This window comes from Euphorbia lathyris, chromosome 5 (assembly GCF_963576675.1).
Source record: "Euphorbia lathyris chromosome 5, ddEupLath1.1, whole genome shotgun sequence".
NCBI lineage: Eukaryota > Viridiplantae > Streptophyta > Magnoliopsida > Malpighiales > Euphorbiaceae > Euphorbia > Euphorbia lathyris.
This window is the reverse complement of record NC_088914.1, coordinates 7127967-7148905: the sequence shown is the minus strand read 5'-3', so window position 1 is coordinate 7148905 and position 20939 is coordinate 7127967. Positions and strand designations below refer to the sequence as shown.

Here is a 20939-nt window from a genome sequence, read left to right as displayed (position 1 = left end):
TCATGCAGAATGACTTTATTGAAATCAAAAGTGAAGTTCAGTGATTTTATTGAAAGAAAATGAAACTCAGTAACTTTGTGAAATAGATCATAAGTTTCAATCACTGTCTGTTCAATTTACCCCATGTAGAAATGATTTTTTATGGTTTGGATTACGTTAGAGGATACGAATAGTGGTATATGAACTTCACCAGGAATAGAATTTGTACATATGGGAGAGTCCTTGAAGTGCAGAGAATGTGAAAGTGGTTGATAAATGTTGTCCTCAGACAGTTTGGACCATGGATGGCAGGTACCTTAAACTATTTCCTTATGGTGAATTTGAAACTATTTCTGGTTTTGTGGTGTTTTTAGTTCATTCCATCAGTTATAATGCTGTGCCAAAGATTTATTTCAGATATTCAAAGCAGTTCGCCTGAGGGCGAGCCTTGGCGCAACGGTAAACGTTGTTGTCGTGTGACCAAGAGGTCACAGGTTCGAATCTTAGGAGCGGCCTCTTGCCAAATAAATTGGCAGGGGAAGGCTTGCTCCCAGTACATCCTTGGGGTCCCATCTCGCCACCAGACGCCAGTTCACCTGCCAGACAGGCGGACTGCTTTGATTGTGTGACTAAAATCTTCCAGACACCATTATGACTAGCGGAGTGAACCACACCACCATATTAAATCAGAAATAGTTTTAAATTCATTTTGCCTGCGTCTTCTTATTTGTTCTTACCTATCTCACAGGGTGTGCTTCTACATCAATGTTGGATGCCTGAAACTCATATTATCCCTTGCTTCCATGGTCGTTAGAGTCAATCTTGCCAAGAGCCCAAGCTGGATTTCAATACTATTATCTAAGATCCAACTGGTTCAGGTTGATTTTCTTGTCCTTTATAGCATTATTTGATTAATTTGTTGGGTAAAATATATCTATGGTCATTGAATTGTAGCGTTATTAACATTATGGCTCCTAACCTTTATTTCTTGATGTAAAAATCCTTTGAAATTTACTTTACTGTAATATTAAAGTCCAAAATAACAAAAATCTGTAGAAAAAAATTAACGAAATGATGGCCTAAACAAATTTGATTCTATTATTGACTATTTATCTATTCATGTTACCATAAATTATGGTGAAACACCTATTTTACCCTTACCATTTTGTTAATTTTTTGTATGGATATTTGTTGATTTGGACTTTAATGCTACAGTGTTGTAAAGTTTAAGAGTTTTTATGTTAAGAAATGAAGTTTTTTTAATATTCGTTTTTATGTTAAGAAATGAAATTTAGAGGTCTTAAGCAAGAATTGGATTGTGTTGAGCTTGATGAATTCTTATGGAAAAAGAAAGCATTTTGAGGCTTCTGATTTTGTTCGATATTTGTTGATCGAGTAATTAATCTTTTAATTTGACACATTGAGTAATTAATCAATTATAAATTGCACACATTAAGCCCCCGATGACCAAGAAATTCAACTTAAACATAAAACTCGGTTAATAAAATGTTATTCATTTTATCTGAATCCAAAATTTACAATTTTAACGGTTCGAAAGCAGTGTTTTTTTTAAATATATATATATATATATATATATATATATCCAAGAAGCACCGACAGGGGTGCTCATACAGGTGCGGATGCGGCAAACAATATTTTTAAAAAATATGAGATACGGGTACGGCGGGGATATATATATCATAAATAACATTCGTTAGTTATTATAAACAATAAATAACGTTCATAATAAGTCATGAATTCATCAAAACGAAACATTTTAATACTTCAAACTATTTATACTACTAAAAAAGGGGTGGCTGCTATATTCTTTCTTTTGTTTATTAGGATTTTATTTTATTTTTGTAAATATCAACTCTCTTTTTTATTAAATTATTAAAAAATACCGTTGTGTTCTACTTAATTAACTTAGAATCTGTGTTCTCGAAGGGTCTTTAAAGTGTCCCCATTAAGAAATAAAAAGAGGGGGACAGTGTTGAATCTTGATTTAACAACTATGGAGGACACTTATTTTCGGAGTGTTCGACACTCACATTAGCCTCCTAGAAGTGTTGGTGCTTCATATATATATACGGTTAATTACAAATAACTACCCTGTGGTTTGACCGATTTGTAGTCCGATACCTCTGGTATTTTTTTTGCAAACGCAACCCTGTGGTTTGCAAAATTTTGCAAATGCGATTTTGTGGTTTGCAAAATTTTGCATTTGAGTTCACTTTGTCAGAATTTGGTCGATAACGATCTCGAAATGAAAATTTTCAAGAGTTAAATGATATTTTAAGCAATTTTAATTCTTCAACTTTTTAGGTTTGAGGTCATTTAGGTGTTATTTTTTATGAGAGAGAAAGATAATGTTTAGAGAGAGAAAACTCTAAAAATGATGATTTTGAAAAGTTTAAAATATGATTTCATACAACAACTTTAATTCTTGAAAATTTTCATTTTGAGGTCGTTATCGGCCAAATTTAGCAAAGTAAAAAAACATGTAAAATTTTGCAACCAGAAGGTTGTGTTTGCAAAAAAAAAAAAAAAACCACATGTACCGGTCTGCAAATCGGTCAAATCACAGAGTAGTTATTTGTAATTAACCCATATATATACATATATAGATAAAATTTAAAAACTTTATTTCGTATTGTGTATGTATTGTAAAAGTACAATTGTATACGCTGATGAAACGGGTAATATGCTTATTTAACTGAATTATATGTCCATAACTAACTAATTAGGCAAACATAGACTTAATGTGTGTGATTATATTTGATCGAGGTCTCAATGTCTTAAATTGAAAGATCAAGGTTTCAATCCATAAAAATCAAAACATCAAGGGCTCAAAGATGTTTTTCTTTCAGATTCTCATTAATATATTGATGAATATTTATATATTTAGTGCATGTAGATGAGTATTTAAATTTAGTGCATGTAAGTGGTTAAGTCATAAGTGATGTTGATAGGCATTGTAAGAGTAGTGGTTGGAAAATGCTTTGGAGATGCTGTTGAAACTAAATTCCAAATGAATGATTGTTTACAGCCACTATTGAGAGCTGTCTGCTTTGCCTTTTGACTGATCTTTCTGAGTAGTTGAAGGTGGAGCTGCTGCCATGCGGCGATTTTCCACCTGACTTTTCCAACATTAAATAATGTTGGAGTTGAAAAGTTTTGAATTCCTAGAATATTTTCTTCCTAAGTTTTACTCTTCTATTTTGGAAATTTCAGAAATTTTCAAAGTGGAAAAAGTAATCTTTGTTAATAAGCATAGATGGGAGTACAGGTATAAACCGGTTATCGTGTTATGTGATTGGTACGTATTTTACGTGATTATATATGATGTGAATGACTTAAAAGCTACAGTCGGGTCAAATGGATCATATTAAGCAAGTTGTCTTTATAACTTATTGTTAAACATTCCATATTGTTTAATTGGGAAGCTATATAACTCCTTATATATGCGAGACAATTCTCTCATTTTGAGGTGATTTAGGTTTTTGTTTACATTATATTAGAGCTATGATTCAATATAGGGACTTCACTGATATTAGCATCACACGTTTAATAAATTGGTCGTATTAAACATCCTAAATTGCTAAATTAGGCTATATGACTCCTTAAATATGTGAGACAATCCTCTGTTTTTAAGGTACCTTTTGGGACGAGTTAAATCTTTGTTCACATGGTATCAGAGTTGTGGTTCAATGTTGGGCTGGTGTGAATATTAACGTCACGCACCAAATGAATCGGGTGCAAGGGGTGTGTTAAATATCTCATATTGCTAAATTAAGAAGCTATATGGCTCATTAAATCTGAAGCAATCCTCTGTTAGGCCTTTGTTACAAACAAATAGTATCAGAGCTGATAGTATGCTAACTTATATTGTCGTGTCACAAATTGACAGCTCTAAATGGGAGATGGACCTTTTTTTTATATGTATCTAGGCATATATGCGTTTAGATACATCCCGATCTTTCCCTCGTCCTGGTTTGGAATTGTTTCTTCTTCATGGTAAAGTTTAACCTCTAGTTCCAACTGGATTAAGAAGTGAGCTTTTGATTTTCATGGTTTTGACTTCTGCAAGCATGCTTCATGTAAAAATATGATTAAACCCCAGTGACTTTGATCTCATATGTTGTCAACATACAGAGGTGGCAATTCGTGTAGGTAGATTATGTTCTTGTTAGTGTATTATTGGGTTAAAGTTAAACGAGTTAATTCTAATCCAACCTAAAAAATTGTGTGCATAATTGTACATAATTGTATTAATTCTAATCCAACCTAAAAAATTGTGTACATAATTGCGTTGATGCAATCACGTTAGTGTCCTTATTGTCAAGTAATACTTTTAAATATTCACATTATTCTTGGATTAGAGGTAAATTTTGGCTATCTAAAAGTTTGACCTAAACTTTATTTAGTAAACCCCTAATTTGTTTAGATTATGTTGAGTTTGTGTAATATATTCATAAGTCATGTGTTTAAACGATAATAAGTCTTGTTTAGTTTTATTGTCTATGTATTTGTTATTGTTGTTACATGTTTGCTAAAACTAATAAAAATATTAGCTTTTATATATATATATATATATATATATAAAATAGTTATCAGCAGCCGTTTATCATTTCTAATCAATTTTTTTTTTTAATTTCTAATCAAATATTTTGTATTTGTTATTTGGCGTACAAAAAATAAGAAAAAAGCTAATTTTTATTTTGGTGGGGAACAGAATTTTAAACATAGAATATGGATATTCCTTCACTATTGCTGACAACTTACCAACTAATTTTCTACGATAATTGAAGTTTGGAGCCGACTCTATATTATCTTTAATTAATTAAGGGTTTTTCTTTTGTTGGGTTTGGAAATTCAGTCTTCATGTTTGGGAACATTATTGCAGGTTTGTTTAATGATTCAATACTCGGGGTATTTTCTGATGATTAACAATGGGATTATTTGAGCCACTCTAGTAGTGGAAGTTTGTTAAAAATAGTGTGTGTACCTTATTATAGGTAATGACAGTAAAATACACCCAATGTCACTAAAATTTGGAATTTTATTTCATAAAAGTTAGGAAAAAAAAAAGTATAAAAATAAATATTGAGGTTTGATATTTTTTCAAACACAGTCTCTAGAACTTGATGAATAAGTATTTTAAAATTTATTCCGTTAGTATACAGAGTTCTTAACGGTCAACGGTATTAAAAAAGAAAAAGGGTTAAGGTGCAAAAATACCCCTAACGTTTTAGGTCAGGAGCAATTTTACCCCTAACGTTTGTAGCCAAGAGCAATTTTACCCCTAACGTTGATAAATTGGGTCAATTTCAGAAATAATTCATCAAACTGTCTTCTCAGTCATGAATCTTATCATCTACACTTCACATGTGCGTCATTTTATCAGTAACAAATCATAAACATATGTTGGGATGTGAAAAAAATAAAAAAAATATGTCTTTTGTACGAATTAGAAAAAAAATTCAAAAAATTCACCGAATTTATAAATATTAATCTCCAATTCTATTATTAAATTATAAAAAACATGAAATCCTTTTTTTTAGAATGAATTGATATGCAATTGGTGCAAAATAATGAACAAAAATACATGTGTTTTATAATAGTGTCTGAAATTGACCCAAATTACAAACGTTAGGGGTAAAATTGCTCTTGGCTACAAACGTTAGGGGTAAAATTGCACCATTTTAGATGTTAGGGGTAAAATTGCTCATGACCCAAAACGTTAGGGGTATTTTTGCACCTTAACCCAAAGAAAAATGAAATGTAGCAGTTAAAATCAGAAGGTTAGGGAGTATTTTGTCATTTTATTTATTTTATATTTAAAATCCTATATTTTAACCAATACCCAATTGACACGTCATCATGTTTCTAAATACTATTATCTTCAATCTCTCTTCTTTCTCCCACGTTTCTCTTTTTGCTCTGTGAAATTTAGTCCTATGATTATTGAAAAATAGCAGATTTGGTCTTACATACAAAACAGTGCAATTTTGAATTTAACAAACGGCACAATTTTAAGGTAGAAGATAAGTTTTTTCAATAATATAAGATGTGTGATTTCAAAACCATGGTAGAAAACTAAAACACTAGGGTCAAACGATGTAATGACCTTTGTAATGGAATGATCATTACACTGAATGCTCGTTACCATGTTTGGTTGTATGTTATAATTTTATTGTAATGGAATGAGAAAAGCATGAGTTAAATTTTGTTCAACAAATCTTGTAATCCTCATTACATAGAAAAATGACTTGAATTCTCATTACATCCAAAACATGTAAACCTAATTCTTGCTTTCAAAGCTCCATCTAACCTCTCATTTGTCAAATCTCAATCTAACCTCTCATTTTTATTAAAAACGCAAAAAAGTAGAAAAACATGAAAAATTGAATACGAGAGAAAAGAAAAAAAAAACGAAAAAATGCGAAAACAAAGAAACCAGAAAAAAATGAGAAAATAGAAAATCGGTGAAAAATGTTGAAAATGGAAATAAAAAACGAGAAAATGTAATTTTTTTTATGAAAAAGCGAAAAACTATACACTAATTTATTGATTTCAGTTAATCTAATTTTGTATTTGATTTCGATTTGATTTTTTGCATTTTTTGTGTTTTTCACATTTTCATGTTTTTCGTTGATTTTAATTATGTAAATAAAATTTTATGATTACATTTAATTAGAAAAACATAAGTATTGTAATGGTAATTACATTCCATCATTTTCTTTTTATTTGTCAACCAAACATTGTAATAGAATCACTGTTACATTTCATTGCATTACAACTTTGACTAAGTACATTGCATTACAGCATACCAAATGGACCCTAAAGATTATACATGAATTTGCATATAAAAAAAGTCTCTTTTGCAATGAAGTTTGAAATTGCATTGTTTTATTCATGGTGGTTAAATTCGGTCTCTCCTAATAATTATAAGGGTAAATTTGTATCCTCTCTCAAAAAATAAACAATAAAACTTGCATCTTTATTAGACGTGTTGCTTAAGATATAGATTATGTTTTATGGTATGCCAAATTCTGGTGAGTTTTTAGATATAAATTGGTCAAAATGAATTCGTTGAAATTGAAAGTGATTCATTGAAACGAAATGTGATTCAGTAAATTTATCAAAAGGAAAATAAAATTCAATAATTTTTATAAAACATGGTTACATTTTAACTAAAAGTATGTTGGAAAACTAGGTAAATTAAAAAAAAAAAATATGTGATTTTCACCATTTGCAAACAGGTCCCTCAGATTTAAAACTGTATAAATAAAGCTATGCGGTAAATGCTCTTATCAAATAAGAGATTTTTTTTTCCGAATGTTTAAGTTGATTTTAGAAGAGATTACAAAAAAAAAAGTAAAAAAATACGAAAAATCCTTTATTTGGTAATCACGTCTATCAAATACCATTGTTTGTATAGTTCCAAATCTAAGTATCTGTTTACAAATTGTGAGACCACATGTTTTTTTTAACTTTACCCCAGAAAATTAATAATCGTTATTAAACATGAATGACAACATGAATCCTAAGATCTATAAGAAATTTTAAAATTCTCTAAGTTTATTTAAAGCCCTACTTAGCAGAAGTTAATCATGAACTATATTCTAATAATATATTAACCCAATTTTCAAATTAGGCTTACATGAACTCTATGACCAGTCCCTCTCAATTCAATTATAAAGATTCCCATTATTTATTTATTTTATTTTTGAAAAAACAAATTAGATGCCATGGCCTCCACTCCAACGAACTTAAATGCTTTAGTTGTCAAAATCTCTTAATAATTTTATACTCCAATTGGCAGTTGGTGATTATTTGTACGTTTGTTTCCATTTTTCGAAATTGTTTTTTACATTTTAGATAAAAAAAGTATTTGGTAAAATTTCGAAACAACTGCTTGTAATAGAAAAATCAATTAATATCTACAGTATTATCTATTTCCAACAGCTAACAGCAACATCAAACAGCAACATACACATTAAACGGACCTAAATTGAAAATAATGTAAAATTTGTTGCCATTTTTCTAAATTTGTATCTGCAACTCAGATTGATAAAAGAGGTAGTAGGTAATTAGTCCAAATCATTTCCTTTTTCTCTTTGTTTTTTTTTAAACTTCATGCTTTGACTGTCAACACTTTTAATTTTATATATTTATTACTCTTCATTTTTAATATTAGACTGGTCCTAATCCTATAATTAAACACTAATTAGTGGAACATTTGCACTTGATCAATTTTAACATTATGATTAGATCAATTAAACATTAGAGAATAAAATACAAAAATTACCCCTATTGATTTTATCTATGACGTTGTAAATTGTACAACTGAGATCTTAATATTGTAATATTGGTAAGTTGACGTTAATTTTAGACATCAATAACGTGGAGACAGGGGGTGCCAGGGGTCCCGATGTCAGCTATTAATATGAAGTGTATCTTTAACTATCAGCTCGAGCTTTTAGTTCAATCGGTTCCATGACATGGTATCAGAGCCTCTAGGACCAAACGGTCGAGGGTTCGAGTCCCGACAACCTCATTAATTTGTGGAATTAAAAACACATGGCGGGATGGGCCTGTGTTGTGCACCCTGCAAGCCCAAGGGGCATTTGCGTGTGGGAGTGTGTCGGAGATTATTATAAGATATATGATTGGGCTTAACCGAGGTATTCAGTTCTAATAAGTGATTCACTATTCATAGCTCCATGCTTGATGATACAATATAAAATGATGGTGTCATCACTGAGTTTTTGTCTCCTTGTCCTGATTCCTTTTTATTATCTTAATCTTAATCTTAAATTAATCATAATTAACTTTAATCAATTTCTGATTTAAATTAGTATTAAGTACTGCCCTCCACATTTCCCTTTGTGGATTTTCTTCTCCTTTCTTTCATTAATTTTCATCTCTGCAGAAACTAAGAATCATGGTCAGCAATCTACAACAGCTCATTCTTAGTGAGGAAACTAAGGTACTTTCTTCCATTGTGTTGCACGGACACTCCTCTTTAGTAGCTTTCCGTATTTCATATGTTCATATTTGTATCCGTTTCCGTTTTCATTTAAAGACCATATTTATATAACGTTTTCGATATGTGTTTCCGCTTCCGTCTGTATGCAACATAGCTTTTTTTTTTTAGGAAAAAGTATCAAAATAAACTCTTTGGTTGATTTATAAAGATAGTCCCGTGGTTTAAAAGTTTAAAAACATGGATATATAGTTTGTGCAGTCTGCAAAAATCAGGATTCCATAAAAAAATTGTTGCGGTAACTATTTACCATAAAAGGGAATTGATCTGGAGTAATTAAAATGACCGACTTTGCAAATTAACTAAATCACAAATAAATTTTCGCTCCAAAATTGACTGACAGATCCTTTAACTGTAAACTTCACATATCACAGATTTTTGTTTGTAAACTTTTTAACCACGAAACTTTCGTTGCAAATTGGCCAAACACATGGTTTATTTTAGTATTTTTCCAATCGTTTTTTTTGTTGTCTTATTTTGCATATATTATTTGTCGAATTAAGGGTCATTTTGACTCCTAAAGTTGGCAAACATATTCAGTTTAGCTCAAATCGAAGTTTAGGTATCAACTCAGTCATGAAGTTGACAATATTTGACAAAATAATCCAAATTTTACAGATTTTTAAGCATTAAATTGATTATATTTAGGCTAATTTATTAAATATTGTCAAATTAAGAACTAAATTAATACTTACCATTTCGATTTGAACTAAAATGAACCTGACTGACTGCCAACCAAATTGATCATCAATTCATTATTTGTCTGCATTTTTATGTGAGATATTTTATAGGAAATAATAGAAGGTAAACTGGAAGAAACTCAAGCTTCTATATCTAATAACAATGGCAGACCAACTAGCATGGTTATCAAGGCAAGTTCAAGTTCCTCTCTTTCTCTTTTCCTTGGTTTAGTTAAATTTGAATTCCTTGAAATTTCAAACCGATGATTTTTGACACGATAATACGATTTACAAATATAATTATTTAATGTAATTATAATTTTTGTATTATTTATAGGTGCCTTCTATGGTTACTTTGTTTTTGACAAAGTACCATTACTTTGTGTGTTTTCACCATTGGATGATGGAGTATAAAATTAGTCCAATGGTTAAAACACACAAAGTAAGACTTATTTTGTAAAAAACAAAGTAAGCATGTCCTTTACCATCATTTATATGGTATATAATCTAGTGGAATATATGAATTACATAAAGTCTAATGCATATACATATTAATTTTTTAAATTTGTATATGCCTCAGGAACCGGTTAACAGGTTAACAGTGACTTATTAGTCTCCTAAACTCGTTTAAAGTAACCTATTCGCTTTTATAAACGTGCTTGAAATTAATGCTTGAATTGAGTTTTTTTTTTCTCCAGAAAGCAAACACAGTAATTCCAGCTCACTTAATAGCAGAAGCTATATCAACCATCCGCGGCCTTGATCTGAGATGGTCGGGACCCATAACTCCTACAGAAATGGAGTATGTCAGGTAGGAGCAAAATTTTGTCACACGGTAACACGATTTACAGACGCAACTACAACTCGATTAACACAATACAATTATTATTTTTCTTACATTTATATAATATATAGTTATATAATATAACACACGATGTTGACATGATAACCCGAATTTTCCACCCCATTATCAGGCAGTATGTCTTTGCCAAGTACCCTCAATACTACAATGGAATTGTGGAAGAGGCAGACTCGTATGATCTCAGGTAGAGATAAAAATTTCTGACATGATAATAACATGATTTACAAAGATAACACATTTGTCATGATTATCATTTTTACTGCATCTATATATAGATTAAATAACACGGTTATGATAGGTAAATTGCACCGATGGTCACTAAAATTTGGGTCTATTTTACAATGGTCGAAAAACTTCATTTTTTGTGAATAAAACAATTCAACTTTTCTTTTTATTACAATGAAATCATCCCGGTTAATTTAGACAAATAAAATCACTGGAATAGTGACGTGACAATCACGTTGGAAATGATTAATTAACTTTTACATATGATATGACAGCCACGTAGCAGCAAAAAAAACATTTTTTATTTACTTAATCCAACTGCTTAAAACTGCCACATGACAACGGAAAATGCAATTTTTTATTTTTTTTCACGTCACCGTGGCACAAACGTGACTGTCATGCAGTAAGTTCTTTTTAACGTATTTGCCACAACTATTCGACAATTTTATTCTGTGTGAGTTGAATGAAATGATTTTTTTTTTTTTTTTGAAAATAAAAATGAAAGTTAACGATTTTATTAAAAGAAAATAAAGTTCAACGAAGTTTGTGAAACATACTCCAAACAGTGACCATCGGCATAATTTACCCGATTATAACAAGATGATAACCGTTTTTTACACCCGTAATCTCAGGAATCTCTCAATCAATGAGGAATCATCGGAAACTCCTCCCGAAGAAAAGAAGAATAATTCCCCAAGGAATCAACTTAGCTCTAAGGACTCATCTTTTTCACCTTCTTTCACTCGATCCCTCTCCGATCTTGATCAAAAAACTCAACTTGAATCTTCAAGACTTGCAGACATACTCTCCAAAAAAACGTCCTTCTTCGGAAACTTCATCTCGATCCCCGAGATACAGGCCCGAAATCGAGCTCTAAAAAACTGCGGCCTAAGTGAAGAAAACTACTTAGTCATTTTCATGCCGAATTACAAAGATGCTATGTTGATGATTGGAGAAAGTTACCCTTTCTTCAAAGGTAACTATTACATGACCGTCCTCCGCGAAGATTCCGATGCCATACGAGAGTTTGCATCACAGAAAGAATCAAAGGTCGTTCCGATGCCGGAATCTTGGCTGGATTTAAGGATCAAAGGATCACAACTTAGTCAATATTTTAGGAGAAAATGTAAGTATACACCGAAAGGACTTTTTTCTTATCCGGTTGTTGTGAATGAGACTAGATATTCTATGCATTGGATTTCGGAGGCTCATAGGAATTCTTGGCATGTTCTTCTTGATGTTACCGGCTTAGTTTTCGGGGAGGATCGGCTCGCCCTCGCCCTTCATCGGCCGGATTTTGTGTTGTCATCGCTTGATGATAAGTTTGGTCACCCGTCGAAAATCACTTGCCTTTTGGTTAGGAAAAGTTCGTTTGATACCTCATCGACATGTGATTAAGATGGATGGATCTAGGAGCCGTGTCAAAAGAGAGTTTGAGCATCTACTGATCAGGAAACTCCATTGAACATGTGTATGAAGTTTTAATTTTTTTAGGATAAAGATATCCAAAAAAAATTAAATTAAGCACTTATAGATCCGTCACTATATATATTGTATTTTCTATTTCTAAGTTTAGAGACATTTATGGTACGAAATGAAAAATATTAGATGTTATGGTGATTATCCTGTTACGAAAATAAATTTAAAGACATTTATGGTACAAAATGAAAAATGGAATGGGATGAATATGTGAAAAAGAAATGGAGCATACAATACACGTATCGTGTTCTTTTTCATTTTACTAAGCCGGTGTTTGATAAACTGAAAATTAAGTGCTAAAAACAAGTATTAAATTTTAAGTGTTGAATATTATAAATGCTGAAAGTATTAAATGTTGTAATTGTTTGACAAATACTCAAAATAAGTATTGGATTTAAAAATATTAGTTGTTAAAGTTCAACTCAAAATTTAAATTTTAAATTAAATATTTTCTCTTATAAAAAATAAATAAATTTGTTTTAGTTATTAAATAAGCTAAAAATAAATAAGTACTTAATATATCAATTTTAAATTACAGAGTTTAAGTTATAAGTTTTAGAAATCATTTATTTAAATTAGATCTGTCTATGAGTCTGGGTATCCGTTCGGCCCGCTTAGGCTTGTGGTCTTGGTCCGCACTTAAACAATGAAAATTGATCTTAGGCTAGGTCCACTAAAGCCCATCTATTTTTAGGGCGGACTTGAGATTCCTAAAAGGGAAAATTACACAGAAATTCATGTTTTGAAAACTATTTCCAATTATGTCAAGTCATAATTTTAGATTATGTCAAACTAGTAAAATCAATACTTTTAATATATTTTAAGGATTCGAATTTATAAATTAGAAGTCTATAATATATTTTTTAGTGTTTATGATTTATGAATTGGAGTCTAGATTTCTTAAATTATGGTGCAAAATCACAATATATAAAGAATAATGACATATTAAGAATTAAGTTTGGTGATATGATTTAGTTGTAATTTTATACTTAATTATGATATTCATGTATTTCACCCTTCCTAAAAATAGACCGGTCCATCTTATTGATATTAATTAATGAATTATATATTTTTAAATGTAAATTTTATTTTTTATAATTAAAAATTATGTATATTTTTTAGGTAGACTTATATGGACTGAGTATGAGATTTGATATTTAAGACCGAGCCCAATAGCAGGTTGGATTGGGTTTCGGATGAGCATTTTTATATAAAAACCTGTTAGCTCCGATTTGGCCCAGTCCATAGATATGTCTAATTTAAATGGATAAAAAGTTCACAGGCCTTTTTTGTTGTGAGAAATTAGGAATATGTGACAATTTATTTAGGGCTATTTACATGAAAATCGTATGTGATTATAAAATTACAATTAAATTATATTACAAAACTTATTTCTTAATTTGTCATTATTTTCCATATATCATAAATAAAATATGATTTTGTACGCTAATTTATAAATTTTAGATCTCAATTAATAAATCATAAACCCTAAAATTTATAAATTAGAGTACAAAATCATATTTTATTTATGATATATGGAAAATAATGACAAATTGAGAAATAAGTTTTGTAATATAATTTAATTGTAATTTTATAATCACATACGATTTTAATATATTTTAGACTTCTAATTCATAAAACATAGTTCTTAAAATATATGAAAAACAATGATTTTCTTAAGTTGACAATATTTAAATCAGTATTTGACATAGTTGTAAATAATTTTCAAATCTATTATGAAATCACAAAAAAAAAATGATTTTTTTAATAATCAACTAACGTGTAATTGGTGCAGAATAAAGAACAAAATATTTATGTTTTATAATAATGTCTGGAATTAATCCAACTTGTCAATATTAGAATAAAGTTCCTCTTGACTGCAAACTTTAAAGATAAAATTGCATCAGTTTAGATGTTAAGAATAAAATTACATCTATTGATTAATGTTAAACATATTTTTACACGTAGCTTTATTTAGTTCATTAATCTCATTCTTAATTATAAGAATATCTTTGGACGTGGACTGAAAAAAAGGCAGTGTGTACTAATTATTATTGGACTTTTTACATAAATATCATAATTCACTACAAAATTACAACTAAATCATATCAACAAATTTAATTCTCAATATGTCGTTTTTTTTTTCTATATATACTAAATAAAATATATTTTTACTCTTAATTTAAAAAGTTTAAACCTAATCCATAAATTCCAAACTCTTGACAATATATTATAGACATCTAATTTAAAAATTTTAATCTTTAAAAATAATAATTTTATTAGTTTGATATAATTCAAAATTATGACTTGACATAGTTGTAAATAGTTTTTCAAAAGTGAATTTCTATGTAAATTTCTCATTATTAAATGTTAATAAATTACATGATTGTAAATTAGTCAATTCAATTGTACATGTTTGTCAATTTCTGATGGCCCAGCAAGTGGCGGAACCAGGACCCCGGCTGACCCGAGCTCAAACATATCAGTAAAAAAAAAATTCAAAACGTAAAAAAAAAAATCGAAATTAACTGTGTGGTTGACAATAAATTTTTAAAGTCCAGTCAGTTAGGGCTGGGCAAATATTTTTTAGCCTCCAACGCATTAAAACTGTAAAAATGTTATCATTTTTTTTCTAGAAACTAGCATTGAACTAATGTTTACTTTTTGTTTAATGGTAAAGACATAATAAAAATGAATATTAAATATGTTTAATTTTTTTTAATGGTAAAGACATATTAAAAATGAATTTAAAAGGGTTATCAAAATAAAAATAAAGAGTCCATTTAAATTAATTAATAATGGTAACATGTTTTTTTTATAATTATTGAAAAATAAAATTAAAATAAATAAAAACTTTTTAAAAGAAAATGTATTGAAAAATAAAGTTAAAATAAATAAAAACTTTTTAAAAGAAAATGAAGTTGAAGGGAGTTGAACAAAGGACCTCTCAAATAAAAGCAAGCATTCTTAACCATCCCATCTATCTTTAAACATCAAAATAATACTATATATAGTCAATATAATTCTTTCTAAAATATTACCAGACACCAAAACTAAATTTTTTTTTTCTCAATTCTTCAGCGGCCTACCGGAACTCGAGCCCCCAACCCCCTGGTTCCGCCCCTGAGCCCAGCCATATTTAATTAGTCAATTCAACTATAAAGACTAGAGTCTAGAGTATATATACATATATAATATAGTATCCTTTTTATATTGGGCTTTTAGCCCATAAACCGAATCTCCAAGACCCAGATGCATGCCTGAAGTCGTTTCAGGCCAAATCTAAGGGAAAACGAAAACCTGATTTATTGATAAATGGGAAATTTAGATATATAAATCAATTTTTAAAAATATATCTACAATTATATCATAAATATACAGTCTTAATCACATGCACCTTAATGAGCATGTAGAATTTGCTCATTCACCATTAGATCTATGCTTATTAGAATCCTAAAATGGAGATTCAAAGAATCTTGAGGCTTAGATTTAATAAGTCTATATCTAATGGTGAATGAGCAAATTCACTTGCCCATTAAGATGCATGGGAACATTTCTGCATAAATATTTAAGTATTGGCCGGCCTATGTTATAAAAATCAAGCATCCCACATAAACACAAAGATAAAGAAACTTTATATGTGACCGTCACTTTATAAGGTAATAACAAAAAGTATAGCAGAATATGTAACAATATACAAATACAATATTTATAGAAATCTATTAGGTATGTCGAAAAACTTTAACCTTCTTTTTCTTTCTCTTTCTCTGCCTCTAAAATTGGAAACTGACTTTGATATTAGATTTATGCTGGTTAGCTGACAACTATTTCATTTTTTATAAGCTGGAAGATCGGATCAACCCGATCTATTTAACCCACTTAGCCTTAATTGATATATATATCGATAGGAGGACTTATAATTTTACTTGCTAGCTAAATATGTATGCATTTCTTTTCTATTTTTTAGAAAAAAAAAAGTTATTGTTTGATTTGTAGAAAAAAATAGTATATCACGACATAAATAATTAAAATATTACAATCTAAAAATACATTAGAAAAGTTTGAATTTGCATCTTCAATGTCATAAATCGTAATAAAACAATATTAAATAGTGCTGGAAATTGTTTATGATATAATGGCGGGAAACAAACTTCATCCATAAGTTTGAGAGTCTCTTTTTCCATAAATGACTTCATAATCTTTTAATGATAGTAATGTTAGATAAATTAATCATGTCAAATAGTTTTTTTTTCATATTCAATTCATTTAAATTTCTTATCGTATCGTGTTAATATTATGGAACCAATTTAGTTAAGGTCAAATCATAAATTTCATATCATGGAACCGTTTTAACCAACAACTCAAATTAATAATTAAAGTCTAATCATAGATTTTATATTAGTTTCTGACAATATGGTGTATCATATAGGTTCGTTTTAACTTTTTCCTAATCAATTCATATGAAACAGGGTTAATCTTAACGGATCACCAAAATAAATCGACATTACGTTTATGACCCGCCAATCTATTTTGATACCGCTAATGACCCTACTAATTTTAAAGTACCTAAAAGAACAAAAACAATCCAATCGAAAAATTGTATAACAAAATTGAAAGAAAGAGAAAGTTAAGAGCAAAATACGCAAAATTTGCCAAAAGAAATAATATTTAGTGACAAGTCCATAATATTTCTTCAACTCCTATATTCTACCCTAATTAAGAAAAATATTAAACTCAACAACAATGGTATCCGCCACCATTGTATTCAAGAGTGGCGCATTTTAGCAAAACAAATCGCCGCCTTGGCTCGAGTTAGAGGCCGGCGGTATTTCGAAATGCCACAACCTTCCGACGGCCTTCACTAGATGTTTTCGACACAAAAACTCTTCAGCAAACACTTTCTCCACCTTCCTATCCACGTCGTGCAAGAACACGTGCGTAACACCGGATCCTTTCCTTGATCTCGCCATGATGGCGGCGGAGAATATCGCCGTCATCCTCCCTGGCGCCTCTGGGAAGTAACCTCGCGGCGCGTCGATCATGATTAGATCCCACTCCTTTTCATAAATCTCATCTGCTAATCCCTCCAATGCTAACTTGCAGTTAAAGTTCCCGCGTAAATACGCCTTGCTATATGAACAATCTGGTTCGTTTCGGTAGGAGGCGAGGAGGTTGTCCGCCTCTTTGAGTTGCGTCCGGTACTGGACGGTGTAAACCTGAAGAAAAAAATTTAGAATACTTTGAGAGTACGAAAATTTACAATTTAAAAAAATTTATGCATGAAAAGTGAACATGTAATATGTGACAATTTTTATTGGTCTTGATTCACATTTGTTGAAATTAAGGCTGTCAAACAATTTATATGATATAACCCATCTACTACGATTATTATTTTTGTTGCGTTTATATTATATATAATTATGTGGAATATAACTTATATAATACAATTATAACACGACAATCCGTTTCAATGTTTTTTTTTTTTTTAGAGTTTTGCAATCTTAGAATTTCTTATGATATCATTAAAAAAAAAAAAAAACTAGATAGAAGGCAACTGTGTTTTTTCGTGCTTGTTTCGACACCTTTACTTTTCTAGAATCTTGCAATCTTAGAATTTCTGATGATATCATTAAAAAAAAAAAACAACTATGCCATTTAGTGCTTGTTTCGACACATTTACTAGATTTCTTTTTAGAATTTGCAATCTTAGGATTTCTTACGATATCATAAAAAAACTAGATAAAAGGCAACTATATCATTTCGTGCTTGTTTCGACATCTTTACTAGATTTTTTTTTTAGAATTTTAGAATCTTAGGATTTCTTACTATATTATAAAAAAAAAGTAGATAAAAGACGACTATGCTATTTATTGCTTGTTTCGACACTTTTATTAGATTTGTTCTTTTTAGAATTTTGCAACCTTGAGATTTCTTATGATATCATAAAAAAAAATAGGTAAAAGATAGACTATGCCATTTAGTGCTTGTTTCGACACCTTTATTAGATTTTTTTTTTAAAGAATTTTGCAATCTTAAGATTTCATACGATATCATTAAAAAAAAAACTAGATAAATGACGACTATGCTATATAAGGATTGTTTCGATACATTTACTAGATTTTTTTTTAAGAATTTTGCAATCTTAAAATTTCTTACAATATCATAAAAAAAAAAGACAAAAGACGACTAAACCTAAACCATTTAGTGTTTGTATCGACACTTTTATTAGATTTTTTTTTTTTTTTGAAATTTTGCAATTTTAGAATTTCTTACTATATCTTAAAAAAACTAAATAAAATACAATGATACCATTTAGTGCTAGTTTGGTTCTTATTTTCATAACTTTTTTTTCCACCCCAAACACTAATAAAAAATAAGCAAAAAAGCATTATTAGGTCCATAATCTTTCATTTTTTAGTTCTTAAGTCTTTGATCTTTTATTTGGTTACATTAAACTCCTGATCATTTATTTTTAGTCTCATTAAGCCATTGATGACCAAATTAGTAAGTTGTAAACATAAAATTCGGTTAACATACTGGTATTCATTGCACCTGTATTCGAAATTTGTATTTTTTCACTATTTGAAAACAGTTTTGGATGTGTAATATGGCTATAGGAAAACTGTAAAAACCTTAATTCAAACTGTAAAAAATATTTTTTTTAATAATTTCAAATACAGATGAAGTTAACAACGTATTTTTAATAGAATTAGATATTCACAATTATTAATTTGATCATCAAATGCTTAATGAGATTAAAAATAAATGATCAGAAACTTAATATACCCAAATAAAAGATCAAAATATATATATATATAATTTTAATAATTAAGAAAATATAATTTCTCGAACCTGAAGAGTGGGGGCATTCTTGAGTACGGACTTGACCCACCTTGGATCTTCTTCAAGGAAAATAGTAGTGCCACGTGGATTAAGCGACGTCCACATCAGCGAATCTCGGCCGAGACCGAAAACTAAGAAATTACACGGAGCAAAAACCTTAAGAACGTCAAAAGTGACCGAGATTTCTTCCAACGACTGCTGAGGAGTCACCGGCGTGGTAGCATAGTGAAGAATAGCCTGAAGCTGGATCGGAGTCGCATCATTATCCGACGAAGCACGGGAATCGGAACTGATCGTCGAACAGAGGAACGTTTTATCGCCGGAACGTATGAAATTCGATAAGATAAAACCGCCGACTATAAATCCGATAATGGCGAGGCCGAGAAGCCACGATCTCTCCGGTATAGGCTGACGATTCTTCATTGTTTTAATTTTTTAAGGTTGTAATAATAATAAGAAGAAGAAGTTAATGATGTTTTTCGTTTGTTTAGTGTCTTAAAATGGAGAAAGGAATGAATCTCTGTTTGTGTGTGGTCTGAAATGAGAGTGCCATTTATGTATATATATAGTGAGAGAAGTGAGGGAGAGAGGAGAAGAATGGTAATTAAGGAAGTTAATTAGTATTAATTAATTTAATTTTGTATAATAATTACAAGTGTTATGGTATGCATATAGTTTCTACTTCCTATATATGGAATATTATTTTAGTTTAGTTTACTAAAGGAAAAAAAAAAGTTAATCACTATATTATATATAGGCTTAATACATCATTTGCTCTATGAATTTGTCTAAAAAGATTGATTGGCTCCCTAAACTTTCAAAACGTCCGAATATAGCATCCTGAACTTGTATAAAATATTCAATTAACCCCTTGAACTTACGCAAAATGTAATCAATTGATCACTCAGTTGCAAAAGAGTAAGTTAAATTCGAAGGATGTATTGCACGAGTTAAAAAAAGTAAAAAGACCAAGATCGGGGTATGCGGTTCTAATATTAGAGAAGACAAATTTTATAGTTCAGCAAGTAATAACTTTTTTTAATCTATTTTTTAATTATGTAATAACATTCTAAGATGCATGGAATACATCTTTCACATTTAACTTACTTTTTTAAACCGAGTGATCAATTGATTACATTTTACGCAAGTTCAGGGGGCTAACTGAACATTTTACGCAAGTTCAGGGGTCTATCGGGACACTTTGAAAATTCAGGGAGTCAATCAACATTTTTGGACATGTTCAGGGGGCAAATGATGTATTAAGCCTTTATATATACATGAGACATGTTAATTATGATAAATTTATTTAGGCAAAAAGCTACTCAACTTTACCTGTTTTAATTCTAGTCAATTATTTTTACACATTGAGTCATTGATCATTGATTTTGTTATGGATCTGGTCTTTATTTAACTTTTTCATCGAATTTGAAAAAGGAGAAGATCGATATGGCGATTCTAATGCTAAAAATCGCAAAATGGGAGAGAAAAAGAACGAGTTTGGAATAACCTACTGGAAATTGATTTCTATAATTTTCTTTTACTTTTTACTCTCTATCTATCCTAGTCAATAAATTCTTATTTTTATTTGTTCACGTCAATAGGCTGAATCACTCTAATAATGCGTGCCGCCCAAACTACACGAAAAAGTTCAATAAGGGCTTCATCCATAGCAGAATCAATAATCAATGGCTCAATGTGGAAAAATAATTGATCAGAGACTTAATTCTTAAAACATATAAAGTTCAGGGACTTAAAGTTCGTAATTTTTTTTGAAAGACTTAAAGTTCGTAATTATTTCTTATAATTATAACTATTTATA

The 20939-nt window shown here is 29.9% G+C and overlaps 1 protein-coding gene and 1 long non-coding RNA gene across 2 annotated transcripts; one reads left to right on the top strand and one right to left on the bottom strand.

Annotated features, from left to right (window-relative positions):
- The first annotated feature begins 10410 nt into the window (after positions 1-10410).
- Positions 10411-11662, top strand: LOC136229289 (uncharacterized). The gene is made up of 3 exons (XR_010689039.1): positions 10411-10522; positions 10686-10757; positions 11431-11662. It is a non-coding gene; the product is annotated as an uncharacterized lncRNA (long non-coding RNA).
- A 5196-nt stretch (positions 11663-16858) lies between these two features.
- Positions 16859-19658, bottom strand: LOC136230475 (arabinogalactan O-methyltransferase 1). Its single transcript, XM_066019550.1, has 2 exons — positions 19130-19658; positions 16859-17493 (listed from the first exon to the last, which is right to left on the bottom strand). Exons 1-2 carry the CDS (start codon positions 19541-19543, stop codon positions 17059-17061), a joined length of 849 nt encoding a protein of 282 aa, XP_065875622.1. The 5' UTR covers positions 19544-19658; the 3' UTR covers positions 16859-17058.
- Between the last annotated feature and the right edge of the window lie 1281 nt (positions 19659-20939).

Excerpts from the sequence above, each read along its gene's own strand:
- LOC136230475 (XM_066019550.1), bottom strand. The coding sequence starts at position 19,543 with ATGAAGAATCGTCAGCCTATACCGGAGAGATCGTGGCTTCTCGGCCTC. Across the intron at positions 17,494-19,129 it reads AGAATGCCCCCACTCTTCAG|GTTTACACCGTCCAGTACCG; the intron begins GTTCGAGAAATT and ends TTTTTTCTTCAG.